The sequence below is a fragment of the Malus domestica genome, chromosome 09 (genome assembly GCF_042453785.1).
Source record: "Malus domestica chromosome 09, GDT2T_hap1".
Lineage (NCBI taxonomy): Eukaryota > Viridiplantae > Streptophyta > Magnoliopsida > Rosales > Rosaceae > Malus > Malus domestica.
The window spans coordinates 30,416,888-30,432,012 of NC_091669.1; the positions used below are offsets into that span (position 1 = coordinate 30,416,888).

The following is a 15,125-nucleotide window of genomic DNA, read 5'->3' on the forward strand; positions in this document are numbered from 1 at the left end:
TTTGTTAATGCATGAGTTAATTTTGTAGGGATTTGGTTATATATAAATATGGTAAGTGTAGCATTACTCTGCGCACTGTCTCTTTGCTTGCCTCTGCTTTTTTTATTATTATTTTTATCTCTTTGAATGTCTAATCCTTCAATAAATTAATGATTTTTTTTATCAAAATGGTGCAAATGTGATTTACACTTTAACCAATATTAGGCTCTCGCGCTCATCACGTTAGCAATTTAATGAAGGATCAAACAATCAATCTCACCAAAGGCATAAATTGATACAAGTTCGCTGAGTACTAGCTGTTAACGCATTAATGGATTGGATGAAGTAGTAGCTCTTTATTTATTTATTTAGAACTAGGAGAAACACATCCCAGGGCTAAGAAGCCAAACAGAAGCAAGAAAGCCTACAGAGAGGCAAACACTACGAAACCAAACACAAAGCAAAGCAGTGAGCAGGGATACAAGCCACAGACACTTGAACTTAGTAGAAGTGTCACCCCAAACCCACCACATCCGGCTAATGAGGACATGGAAGACCATCATTACATAAAACATGAACTAACGAAGATGGGGGTCTGTCAACCCACACAAAATCACACATCTTCGTAAGACCAGCTGATGCAAGAACATCCGATGCCATATTGGCTGATCTTGGCACCTAAGACCAGCGACAGTTTTGGAAAGCCTCACCCAACCTTTGAGCCCTAGCCAAAATGGGGAAAGCCTCCCAACTGCCATTTTCAATAAAACCATTTAAACAAGAAATTGCCTGAAGAGAATTAGATTCAATGATAACTGAGCTGAAACCTAATGAAGCACCCAATTCACATCTTCTAAGAATCACAACAGACTCAGCCACTAAAGAAGAAGAAACCATAATAGAGAACCTTACTGCAGCCGTAAAAATCTCGCCTACCTTTTTAACAACCACCCCCGCAAAACCCATCCGAGAACACTTAGACCAGCTAGCATCCATATTAATCTTTACAAAAGGAGAAGAAGGAGGACACCACCTGATACTAACGGCCTTCCGAGGACCTACCACCGACCGAGAAACTCCAAAATCCTTCACAGCATGCAAAAAATCCTTGAAAGCATTTGCAAGAGCAAAAAATACCTTAGAGGAGTTGATAGAGACCTGATTAAACAAATAATCACATCTAGCTTTCCAAATGAACCAGTAAGTAAAAGCTAAATAAGACTAGAACCAATGCCTATCAGCCGAAGAGCCCAGTTTTGAAGACAACACAGCCTGCAACCACAGAGCCCACGAATCGATACCTGCTATATCAACTTTATAATTAAGAGCACCACCAAATCAAACAGCCTCCATCCAAGGACAACGAAGGAAAACATGCTCCACAAATTCATCAACACAACGACAAAGAGGATAGAAAGGTGAAGGGGATAATCTCCTTTTAAAAAGAGCCACACAAGTTGGCAAGCCATGATGCAATGATAACCATAAGAAGTGCCGAATTTTGGAAAGCACCTCCAGCTTCCAAATAATGATCCACAGATTTTTTTAGAATCGAACGAACTACAGGCAGGCGATGATCCATGACATCTAAAGATCGAACTTGAAGCAACCTATAACCCAATTTAACAGAATATTGACCATTCCGGCTAGCAGCCCAAACAAGACGGTCCTTCCTCCTCAAGTCTCCAATAAGCGTTTAGCCCTTTGATCCGCCAAAGAGAGAAACGGTTGCAGAAAATCAATATCCCATTGCCGGGAAGAGGAGCTAATGAGAGAGCTAACCCATAAATTTTTCATGACTTCAACCTCACCAAGTGGCATAGGGTGTCCCGAAGGTAATAAGGGCAGCCACCTGTCCACCCAAACCCTCACATCTTCCCCACCCATATCTGCCAATGGGAACCACTGGCAAGAAGCTCCCTACCCGAGAGAAGACTGGACCAAGCCCACGACGCCCTGGCCCCTTTTTTTGCTTCCCAAAATGAACAATGCGAGAAATACCGGGCCTTAATAACTCGAGCCCACAACGAATTCGACTCCATAATTAACCTCCAACACTGCTTAGCTAGTAATGCATCATTAAATTCTTGAAAATTTCTTAAACTCATTCCACCCATACCCTTAGAAAGGCCTAATACCTCCTTAGACACCCAGTGTATCTTTCGGTCTTCCCCGTTGCTTCCCCACCAAAACCTCGCAACCATGGCATCCAATTCCTGACAAACAACAGCAGGAAATTTAAAAATGCTCAAAGGATAAGCAGGAATAGCCTAGACCACAACCTTAATCAAAACTTATATTCCCGACCGCAACAAAGCGCTATGCTTCCACCCTTGGAGCTTCCCCAAGATTCTCCCCTTCACATAAGCAAGTACACGCTTATTCGAACAACCCCAAATAACAGGAACACCCAAATAAGTACCTGGATGATCCACCACTGACATACCAAGAATGCCACCCATTTCGACAGCCACCCTCTTTGGAACATTCGCCCTAAAATAAATACTAGATTTCTGCATATTAACTTTCTGCCCCGATGCCTCACAATACCTCTCGAGAATAGCGAGTAAGTTCCAGCAATATTTAACATCCGCTCTAAGAAAAAAAAGAGTATCGTCTGCAAAAAATATGTGAGAAATGATTGGCCCCGAGACACCAAGCCGCACTCCCTCCAACCTTTTAGCATCAACCGCCGCTTGAACCATGCTCGAGAAAACCTCGCCAATTAAAATAAATAGATACGGAGATAATGGATCTCCCTGCCTAAAACCCTTAGAATAAGCAAACTTGTCACCTGGCTGCCCATTGAAAAGGACCGCAAATTTAACAGAGGAAACACATCCCATAACAAGCTTTCTCCACATACTACAGAAACCCATTCTCTTCATAACCGCATTGAGAAAATCCCATTCCACCCTATCATAGGCTTTCTGCATATCCAATTTAATACTCATTTCAAACTTACTTTTCGCTATCCTCCCTTTCAAAAAGTGAAACATTTCATGAGCAATCCCAATATTATCTTGTATTTTTCATCCCGCCACAAAAGCATTTTAGGAGGGAAAGATGATCTTTGGCAGAATAACCTTCAAACGGTTCGCCAAAACCTTTGACAGCACTTTGTAGGAGTAATTACAAAGACTAATAGGCCGAAATTGCGAAATCGACTCTGGGTGTGGAACCTTGGGGATCAAGACAATATGAGTAGCATTGAGAGTAGACGGATTACTCGTGCCCTGCATCAACTCGCTTACCAAAACACTAACATCCTCATAAACATGTTCCCAAAAGGATTGATAAAATATACCTTGAAAACCATCCGGTCCAGGAGCTTTTAGACCCTCTATTGTAAAAATCGCGGCCTTAATTTCATCCTCAGAAACCGACATTAACAGATCCTGATTCATATCCCCAGTCACACACAGGCTAATACAGTCCAACAGCGATCCATAATTCCTAGCTCCTCCTGAGGTAAATGTCTGTATAAAATGATCCTCCACCAACTTTCGAACACGACAAGGTTGCTCCACCCAATTCCCAAGCTCATCCCTAATTTTGATAATCTGGTTTCTCCGTCTTCAATGCAAAGTTGAATTATGAAAGAATTTGGTGTTAGCATCCTCATCTCGAAGCCACTTAACTCTAGATCGCTGCATCCAATAACTTTCCTCCTGAGCCCACAGATCATCAACAAGCCGAGATTTCTTCTTAATATCTTCAATATTAGAACGCCAATCCATTTGAAGCTCCTGCAACTGAGGAAGAAGTTCCTGAATCTGATGACCCCTCTTATTGAATTTATTTCAGCTCCACCGCATGAGAATGGATTTACAATCGTTAATTTTCTTCGTCCACCTCACCAAGATCTCACCAGGTTCCGGCCGATTCCAGCAAGTTCTCACCAACTGATTACACTCCTCCTCCTTAGCCCAGAACGCCTCAAATTTAAGCACCCTGCATCCCCGCACACTCTCCGAATCAGATTGAATAATAAGAAGACAATGATCAGACCCTAAAACCGTCCCATGCATAACCAAGGAATTAGGCCACAGATCCTGCCATAACCCATTGATCAGAGCCCTATCAATTCGTTCCTCCACCAAATCACCATGGCGCAAGCCAAGTGAAAGCAGAACCATTAAAATCCAAATCCCATAAATTAATAGCCTGCATAAATTCCTCCAGATACCTTGGTCTATTGTAGAGGACCTTCATACCCCCTGACTTCTCATGATCCCAAAGAAACACATTGAAGTCCCCAACACAAAGCCATGGAATATCAGAAGGCGTAAAAGAATTCGTCATCCATTCCCAAAAAGCAGCTTGTTCCTCCCTGTACGATGTTCCATAAACCCCAGTGATCCGGACCCAACTTCGGTCTCCAACCTTTTGCAAGATAGCATCAATAATATGCTTAGATGAAAACAGAATTTGCACCTCCACCGAATCATCCCACCACAAACTTAGTCCACCTGCCCTTCCAATTGGAGAAACATTAAAGCCATTCAAAAAACCCATACGTTGCCTAACACCATCTAATCTATGATCTTCCATTTTAGTTTCAGATAAAAAGATCATAGAGGGTCGCTTAGTTCGAATAAGACCATTAAGGGCCCTTACTGCCGTGTCCAACCCAAGACCACGGCAGTTCCAAAACAAAAAAATCATGGCGATCTTGCAACTGTTGAGGGCCAGCCGCCACCACCCCGAGCCAGATTGCCCGCACACTCAGCCAAGAAACTTCTTTCTTCCTCTGTTGAGACTGCCTCCACATGATCCCACATATCTCAAACTTCCAGAGGAACTTCGTGTAACTCATCATCAGCATAAAAAACCCTATCTACCAGTAGGCATCTCTCCTTAATGCTCATACCCCGCACCATTTCCACCATCTTACCTTTTCTATCCTCTGCATTGTCAGGTCCCTTAGTCTTCTTTTTCGGGGATGGTATTAAGTCCATACTCGGAGACTCCATTCCTCTCTTGAGACCACTAGCCTCTTTAAACATAAGGCTCGGAATCATCCTTGAGCTACTAACCACCTGCCCCGTACAGTAGGTGGTTAGTAGAAGAAGAGTTGCGTCGTTGTCTTCCTCTTCCAGGAGGCCTTTCAATTGCACAGCTATCTACAATCCCCAAGTTCAGATCAAGGAGGAAGGCCAGCCTGAAACCCTAGACTACCGGCTCTTCTTTGTTGACCGTTCCGGTCAAAAGGTTATTTTTGTTCACATTTTCCATTTTCTGTTGTGTTTTGTTTGGATTATGAGAAAAATGTAGGATTAAAGTGAATAATGTGAAAGCTTCCCATACGTGCATAGATGGGATTATAATTGAGGGTTTTAGATGTTTTTATATATATGTATATTCAATTTTTTCAGTAATTATAATGGAAGGTTCTACAGGCATAGGAACTGTGTCAATTAATTATGATTTAAATTTTAATTGGCATATATAATTTGCTTCATTGAGGTCTCTCTGTTTCAAAATTTGGACTTGATTTTAAATTTGCAATTTTCCAGATTATGTTGTTTTGTTTTGGCGGGAAAATGGAGCCAATGAGACATTCAGTATCCACATTCATTAGGTTCTTAGACATGACTGATGGAATGCATTGGTTTGTGATTACAGGAATATGGTTTTGACTGTATGTGTGCAATCACAGTTCGAATTGTATTTGAAGAGTAAATATGTATATGTGATTGTAAAAGGATTTTCAAAATGCTGGGTGTGTTGAGTCCTCGTTGGTTTCTACATGCCAATCAGTTCACTTTTGTCTCAAGTTCTCAACTTGCTATAACAATCTTTTGGTTTATACGTAGGTTTCGCCTTGGCATGATATACCTATGCAAGTGGGTGATGGTGTGTTCAACTTAGTGGTTGAAATACCCAAAGAATCAAGTTCAAAGATGGAGGTTGCTACTGATGAGCCACACACTCCGATAAAGCAGGATACAATCATACAAAGAAGGGGAAACTTCGTTACTACCCGTAAGAATTAATTTGTACTTTTCCTAAAGTTAGTGTTTTTTCTTGTCTTGGTGCTTCGGCGTGTTCAATTTAATTTTTTGGCTAAGGGTGCATCATGAATTAGACGCAAGCCACTGTTGGTGCTGATTAACTGTTTTTATTTTTTATTTTTATTATTTCTTAGATGCGCGGATTTTTTTTCGGTGAGAGATGCATGCAGATATGCACATGCATATATGCATAATAGGGTGACAGAGTTTGATATTTAAGTTTAGTTGTTTTCTATACAAACCAATAATAAAATGGGGAATGGGGACCAAACCCAGAACTTCTTACAAACTACCATGTTACAACCACTTACCCCAAAAATTTTAAGATGTAGGAAATGGCTAACAATGTATTTTGAGGTACACTGCTTGTCCACTGTAACCATTATATTACAGACATGCAAAAGTAGTTACTCTCAACGTCTCATCTCACACATCTTAATTTCTTTCTTTATATTGGAATGAACCTCATTTAATGGGATAAGGCTTTGGTGTTTGTACTGGAACGACATCACATTACATAAATACTCTTAGGTACCCATTAAGCCACTTCCAAGTTCTTACCAATCCACTCATGACTTCAAACATATCTTTCTTCGATACAGTAACCCCATTACATTATACACCAACCTTGCACATGTATCATCTTCTCTTAATATTATTAAGAGATCCCTGTACCAGAATCATGTATACAATTCTTGAATTCACATACAATTTCAGTAATAAAATTCTACACTGCATTATTATTAAAATACACATTACCCCCTTCCAACTTACTCTTTTTATTTTATCATATCTAAAATCTCTCTTCTATGCTACCACCATCACATTAAACATGTATTGTGTGTGCATCATTTATTTAAATTCCTTAAAGTTATCTTTTGTGAATACCTTCATCAAATCGTTCTCAGGTACAATGTAAATTGGAACTACGGGTTGCTTCCGCAAACATGGGAAGACCCAACCGTTGCTAACGCTGAAGTTGAAGGAGCCCTTGGGGATAATGATCCAGGTATGCTTACTTATCTCTTTTTTCCAATTTTTTTTTCCTAAGGTAAATGTAACTTTTAGAAGGAAAAGTAAAAACATTTGTTTTTGCTACAACTTGTAGTTGATGTTGTTGAGATAGGCGATGGTCAGAGAAGGATTGGCGAGATTCTCAAAGTAAAGCCTTTGGCTGCTTTAGCTATGATTGATGAAGGGGAACTTGACTGGAAAATTATTGCAATTTCATTGGATGATCCAAGGGCTTCTCTCGTTAATGACATTGATGATGTTGAGAAGCATTTCCCGGTATGTACTGCTTTCTAACCAAGCACTATTAAGATTTCCGTAATTACACTCCACCATAGCTACCTTAATTAATGTATCCATTATTTAGGTGTTTTCAGTTTTTAAATCCGTTGTTGCATCATATGATTACTAAATCAGAATGGATAGTTATGACAAGCCTTACTGTTTAGTTACAATTTATCAACCTTCATAAACTTAGATGAACTAAATAGCAAGTTTTTTGTAAAGGACTTAAGGTGTGTGTGGCATTATGAAAATTTTGTACTGAAATGAAGGAAATGGTGAAAAATATTTATTTTGTGTAAAAAAATATTTGTCACCCGTTCCTCCACCGACCTTCGCAAAGCAGGGAGCCTTGTTGACTTGGGGTCGCCCTTTTATAAAATTCTTGGTGGAGACAACAACTTTAGGTATTATTGTGCATATCAGTTCTTATTTTAATTGTAATGAATGAATATTTTAGCCACATTACCCTTGGATTTTACTAAATGCTAGTGATGTATGGTTTACTTAAGGGGGACTCTCACTGCAATAAGGGACTGGTTTAGAGACTACAAGATACCAGATGGAAAGCCTGCTAACAAGTTTGGTCTTGGCAACAAAGCAGCAAACAAGGTAAATTTACATCTAGGCCGCCAAATTGCTATTTTTCCTTTATCTCCTTATTGGTTTCTTTATTGGTTCAATCACCAGCTTTCAATGACCCTACCCTCTGACCTAGTAGCATAGTGTATTAAGAGTTGACTTCAAAATCAGCCAGTGGGATTGGGGTGTAGTGGGAGGGTTTAAGGTAATGGGCGAGGTATTCTATGCGGTTCATTTATTTCTAACTTTTGATACGTTTGATAATGTCATACAACATGAAGGTAGTCGAAACAGTTGAAACACGATACACAAATCTACCTCAGCTGGTGAGTAGTTGCAAGTCTATTCATGTATCAATGTGGAATTAGTGTAGTAGTTGTGGCGTGAAGGAAAATATAAGTGCCACATAAATAGGTATCCGCTTGGCGGGGTTCTAGTTAGTTTAGGGTTTTAGCTGTTTCTTCTTTTTATTTGTCTTGTTTGAATACTAGATTTTATTTCATTTGACAGATGATAGTTATACCCCTGGTCAGTTTAAGCAATCATCCGACGGTTGTGTGACTATTTAAGTATTTTGGAAGGTAAGGATTGAATAATCATTAAGTAATCAAGGGATACGATTCTTGGGCTGCCGTAACTCATAGTTTTAATACTGTTTCAAGAGAATTTCAATGCAGATTCGTAACTTCTCGAAAACAAAATCATCTTTGCGGTAGAACTCATCGATCCACATTCCAATTTGATCCTATTTCTTTTTCTGCATCGTTTGTTGTTTCTTTTTATGGATAGGATTATGTATTTTAGTAATTACCCTTTTAAGAGGCTTTGTGCATTGTTTTGAACAGCATATTCAGAATTTTCAGATTATAGACTTCCCTCTTGGCTTTCTGCCCCTATAACTTAATTATCGATGCCTCAACTTCGACCTTATTGTTTATTATCTCTTGTTTTCATCTATTTGTTGCTGGAAATTCGTTTGTAGTGTGGTTTGGTATTGTCCACTAGACAGTAATATAACACTCATTGTTAAAATCCTTCTTTATTGGCTTTTCTTTACCATCTGCAAACATTAGACATGAATATAGTATGTGTGTGTGTGATTGTTGTACTTCATATCTAATTTTAGAAACAATTCCTATGATGAACAGGATTATGCTCTTAAGGTCATAACCGAAACCAATGAATCATGGGCTAAGCTTGTCAAGAGATCGATTCCTGCTGAAGATCTGGCACTTGCATAGATGCATTGGTAGAATTGGAATTCCAGGCGTTTATTGTTTTGCACTCGCCATGATTCATCAGAGGTTTTCCCTTTTGGGAACCGGCCGTGCGTCTGAGTAATTTAATAATAACTTGGTTTTGTTAAGAGACACTTGAGCTCATCTCTAAATATGGTAATCATGCTTGGTGCTTAATATATAGGGTGCTCTTTATCGACCAGTGTGGTTACTTCAGCAGGTCCGGATAACAAAAGAAGCATAATGTTACAAAACGCCACATATACAGAGGAAGCTAATATTATTGGCGACGAGTTTGCTAATACGAGATTACGACCATCAACCTTGTCTCTTTCTTTTGGAGAAAGAATTGGCTTCTTAGGGATATGGAACTCCTCCTTAAAATACCTCATGGCCTATTCACATAATTTTGTATTATGATCAAAACGTTTATATTGTAAATTATTTTATAAAGATCATCTTTATTAAAAAATTAATTTAAACTAAGATCGTTTAGTCATTAAACTATATAAAAACATATGGACGGATTTGGTAAAAGCATTATGAACTATCTATCTATTTGCTACAATTGATTGAATAGACAATATTAGTTTTAGTCGGATTTTTTGTAGAGATGATCTTTCCAAAGTGATTTACAATATAACCGTTTCCAATCACAAACACGAAATTCTGTGAATAGGTCCATAAGTATTTGGAGGAAGAACTCCTTCATTACTTTAAGGAGCCTCTTCTCTTTGATTTACCAATTTTCCTTTGAGGAATGTTTGGCTTCTTAGAGCACGTCTACCCTTGAAGGCATAATTGGTAGGCCTGACAATTTCTGACAGGATCCAATAACCTGACACGACACGACACGAAATTAACAGGTGTTCGGATCGACACGATAACGAATCGGGTCATTATCGGATAACCCGATAAGCACCTGTTAAGATAACGGGTTAGTTCGGGTATACACGTGGGTAACACGATACACTATAAGTAAAATTTTAATTTTATAATTTTATAATCCTAAAAAAATACTATAATAATTATATATATATATATATATTAATTTAACAATTTTATACCTCTAAAAACTATAATAATTATATATATATATATTAAATATTAAAAATTGGTGACCATTGTATCGGCTTAAATATACATATTATTCAATTTCTTAAGTGTTATACGTACAAAATAAATAAATTTAAATCTACTTAATAAATAAATATATATATATATACACACACCATTGAACTTTATGAGATACGAATTCTACGAAACTAATTTCAACGATCCAATCGTCAAACTTGTTTGTATATGCTTCGAGATCGTATCAGCAAAAAATTGCAATAAACAAACATTCAAATATCAAGTAAGGGGACAAAACTTTACGACGGTTATCAACTAAAAATCACAATTTAATAGTTATTTTAACTCCGATTTTGATGATTTTTTACAGCTACACTCCTTGACCCTATATGAATACAATGAATGAACTTGATCTTCAATTTAAAATATTTACACTAGTGGATACCACAAAATCTTATGTCATACTTAGTGAATCTATCGTTTTGATGGGATATGCATTCTACGAAACTAGTTTCAACGATCCAACCGTCAAACATGTTTGTATATACTTCGAGATTGCATACGCCAAAAATTGCAAAAAACAAACATTCAGAGACCAAGTAATATGACAAAACTTTTTGACGATTATAAACGAAAAATCATGATTTAACAGTTATTTTAACTTCGATTTTGATGATTTTTTACAGCCACACTCCTTGATCATATATAAATACAATGAATGAATTCAATCTTCAATTTAAAATATTTACACTAGTGAATATCACAAAATCTTATGTTATACTTAATGAAATTATAAATAAACTCTAAGTGTTAGTAAATCTATCATTTTGATGGGATACGCATTCTACGAAACTAATTTCAATGATCCAACTGTCAAACTTGTTTGTATATGCTTCAAGATTGCATACGCCAAAAATTGCAAAAAACAAACATTCAAAGATCAAGTAACGGGACAAAACTTTTCGACGATTATCAACGAAAAATCACAATTTAACGGTTATTTTAACTCCGATTTTGATGATTTTTTACAGCTACACTCCTTGACCCTATATGAATACAATGAATGAATTTGATCTTCAATTCAAAATATTTACACTAGTGGATACCACAAAATCTTATGTTATATTTAAGGGTAAATTACATAGAAACCCCTCAGGTTTGAGGGTTTATTACAATCTCATACAACATCTTTAAAACATTTCACTTTCATACCTCACGTATTATTTTATTTCAAAATAACACCTCCGTTAGATTTTCCATCCAATGGTCTGTTATGTGGCTGCCACATTTGTGTTGATGTGGCTGCCACGTGGCAAAAAAATATATATTTTTTATACATTAACAATATTATAATATTAACTTTATTTAAAAATTAAAAAAAAAATAAACACCAGAAAAACCCGAACCCAGTCCCCTTCCTTCCCCCTCACCTATCTGTAAAACTCCTTTCCCCCAGAAAAAAGAAGAAACCAAACCCGTCCCCAGCCGCGACCCACCTTCTCTTCCCCCCCCCCCGGCGACGACGCTCCTGCTATCCCCATTCCCTCTAGCGACGACGCACCTGCTGTCCCCCCCCGGGCGACGACCCATCGGCCTTCCTCTGCCGCGACGACCCACCTTCGAAGATGAGCTCGCGACCCCCGCGGGTGACTATTACAGGTATTTGGGTTGTGGTTTTCAGGCAGTGGGTTGCAAGTATTTGGGTTGCAGAGGTTTCTAAGAAAATTAGTGAAAAAAAAAACAGATAAATGATTAAAGGTGGGGGCTTTGAGGTGGGAGAAGTGGAGGGGGATATGGGTTTTCGGGGAAGAAGACGCGTGGAGGCAGAGGGTGGCGGGGGAAGAGGCGGGAGATGGGTGGAATTCGAAGTTCAAACCCTAGAGAGGGAGAAGGAATAAGGGAATTGAATAGAGGGTGACAGGGAGTGTGTTGGGGTTCATGGAGGAAAAAGAAGAGTGGGAGATATGGGTAAGGGGGTGGGGATGGACGGACGGGAAGGAAGAGATGGGTAAGGGGGTGAGGGTGGGGGTTAGATGTGGGGAAGGGGATCTGGGTTCAGGTTTTCTGGTTTTTTTTTTTTTTTTGTTAAATAGGCTTAATATTATAATATTGTTAATGTATAAAAAATTATTTTTTTTGCCATGTGGCAGCCACATCAGCACAAATGTGGCAGCCACGTCAGCATTTAATAGACCATTGGATGGAAAATCTAACGGATGTGTTGTTTTGAAATAAAATAGTATGTGAGGTATGAAAGTGAAATGTTTTAAAGATGTTGTATGAGATTGTAATAAACCTCAAACCTGAGGGGTTTTTATGTAATTTACTCTATATTTAATGAAAGTATGAATAAACAATTGAGTGTTAGTGAATCTATCGTTTTGATGGGATACGCATTCTACGAAACTAATTTCAACGATCCAACCATCAAACTTGTTTGTATATGCTTCAAGATCACATATGCCAAAAATTGCAAAAAACAAACGTTCAGAGATCAAGTAACGAGATAAAACTTTTCGACGGTTATCAACGAAAAATCACGATTTAACGGTTATTTTAACTCCAATTTGATGATTTTTTACAACTACACTCCTTGACCCTATACGAATACAATGAATGAACTCGATCTTCAATTTAAAATATTTACACTAGTGGATACTTAATGAAAGTATGAATAAACTATTAAGTATTGGTGAATCTATTGTTTTGATGGGATACGCATTCTACGAAACTAGTTTCAATGATCCAACCGTCAAACATCTTTGTATATACTTCGAGATCGCATACGCCAAAAATTGCAAAAAAAATAAATTTAGAGATCAAGTAACGGGATAAAACTTTTCGACGGTTATCAATGAAAAATCACGATTTAACGGTTATTTTAACTTCGATTTTGATGATTTTTTACAGCTACACTCCTTGACCCTATATGAATATAATGAATGAATTCAATCTTCAATTTAAAATATTTATACTATCTCATGTTATACTTAATGAAAGTATAAATATACTCTTAGTGTTAGTAAATCTATCGTTTTGATGGGATATGTATTCTACAAAACTATTTTGAACGATTCAACCATCAAATTTGTTTGTATATACTTCAAGATCGCATACGCCAAAAATCGCAAAAAGAAAACATTTAGAGAATAAGTAACGGGACAAAACTTTGCGATGGTTATTAACAAAAAATCACGATTTAACGGTTATTTTAACTCCGATTTTGATGATTTTTTACAGCTACACTCCTTGACCCTATATGAATACAATGAATGAATTCGATCTTCAATTTAAAATGTTTACACTATGTCATGATGATTGATGAAAATTGAGGATTTTGTAAAAGGAATAACATGCAAGCTTTGAGTTCCATTGGCAATGTTTAAACTATTAAGAAAGGCTTCACAACCATGAAAATGAAATCTCTTTCAGTTTGCTTATCCTTGCACATTTAATATTTTGTAATAGACTAGTAGTATATGAATGTTTGTTTATTAGGCTATTATTTTTTAGTGTAGATGTAGTACTTAAACGACAAATGTGTTTTAATGTTTTGAAGTAATATTTATGTGGCAATGTGTGGTATGTGCAAATTTAAGCAAAAAAAAAATATTTTTCTTAACGGGTCATAACGGGGTAAAGTGACTCGACCTGTTAAGGACCCGTTAAGATAATGGGTGTGACACAACACGACCCGTTAAGATAATCGGTGTTTCACGAAAATGACAAGAACACGACAAACACGACCCGTTTGCCAGGCCTAATAATTGGTTAGGCAATTGGGCAATATGCAATTATTACCTTAGTGGATAGTAATTGTGCAATTGCAACTTCACCCAGTAAAATGAATTGCCTGGGCAATTGCTATTAAATATTTATTTTTTGAAAAAATTAATATTATATTTTATCATTATTATTTTTTTTTTTTTCTTTCTTCTTTCTTTCTTACTATTTCTTGAAACCTCTCCCCTTCATCCTATTTTTGTCTGTTGTACTTCCAACCTCCCCTCCCCTCTTTTTCTCCTTCCCCTCCTGATCCCTCCCCATATCCTCATCGGCTAATCCTTCCTTTCTCTCTCCCTCTCCCCCCCTCTTTTTCTTTGTCCCACCCCTCCCCTCGAATTCCGACTTCACCATCAATTCTACACATCTCATTCACCACCTTCTCCTACAATTCATCCCCCTCACTTTTACATTTTCTTAATTTTTTTTATTAAAATTTTAATGTGGGTGACGCCACGCTGACATCAAACCACTTGGGCACTAAGTAGGCAATCCCTACCCGATTGTACAATTCGATTCTCCTGGGTCCTTGAGTAGCCTAACTGCTTTGGGCTAGGTGGAGAGGGTTTTATTGGGTGTTGGGAAATCCAATTGCCCAAGCAATTGGGATGGGGTGGAGTTGCTCTTAGTATTAAGGATTGAAGAGGAGTTCCTCCGCTTCACAAAACTTTGTGTTTATGATCGAAATTGTTTATATTATAATCATTTTGTAAAGATCATTTCTACCCAAAATTAATTAAAATATGATTGTTTAGCCAATCAATTGTAGCAAATAGATAAACTGTTCGTAATGCTTTTTACCAAACTCTTCCATTTGTTTTTATATAATTCAATGACAAAATAATGTCATTGTTGTAAAATTGATGATATGTGTGAAGTGGAATAAAGTAAATAAGACACGATATTTACAAGGTTCGGCAAGTGTGCCTACGTCTTTGGGGCAACATTAGTACATTATTGTATTATCTGAAATAATAGGAGTACAAAATAACTCTCACTATTTTCTCTTTTCTCTCTAGCCTGGCTCACTGATAATTTCTTCCACGTCTCTCTTTTTTCCCTTCTCTTCTTTTCCTCCGTAACTCATCTTCTTTCCTCTGTATGTTTTTCTCTCATCTCCTTCTTCTTCTTCTCACTTCTTCCTTCCTCCGTATGCTCT

The 15,125-nt window shown here is 37.5% G+C and overlaps 1 protein-coding gene and 1 pseudogene across 1 annotated transcript; one reads left to right on the forward strand and one right to left on the reverse strand.

Moving 5' to 3' along the window:
- Nucleotides 1-657: 657 nt before the first annotated feature.
- LOC139187899 (uncharacterized) lies at nt 658-4,533 on the reverse strand. The gene is made up of 9 exons (XM_070804517.1): nt 4,088-4,533; nt 3,840-3,933; nt 3,661-3,749; nt 3,066-3,555; nt 2,656-2,909; nt 2,355-2,574; nt 1,852-2,195; nt 1,463-1,589; nt 658-1,137 (listed from the first exon to the last, which is right to left on the reverse strand). Exons 1-9 carry the CDS (start codon nt 4,531-4,533, stop codon nt 658-660), a joined length of 2,544 nt encoding a protein of 847 aa, XP_070660618.1.
- Nucleotides 4,534-4,645: 112 nt separating this feature from the next.
- LOC103431517 (soluble inorganic pyrophosphatase 6, chloroplastic-like) lies at nt 4,646-9,311 on the forward strand (annotated as a pseudogene).
- The last annotated feature ends 5,814 nt before the right edge of the window (nt 9,312-15,125 follow it).

Coding starts and splice junctions, on each gene's coding strand:
- LOC139187899 (XM_070804517.1), bottom strand. CDS start 4,533: ATGGAAGATCATAGATTAGATGGTGTTAGGCAACGTATGGGTTTTTTG. Junction 2,575..2,655: donor GCGGCGGTTGATGCTAAAAG/GTTGGAGGGAGT, acceptor TTTTTTTCTTAG/AGCGGATGTTAAATATTGCT. Junction 1,138..1,462: donor AAAATTCGGCACTTCTTATG/GTTATCATTGCA, acceptor TTGTTTAATCAG/GTCTCTATCAACTCCTCTAA.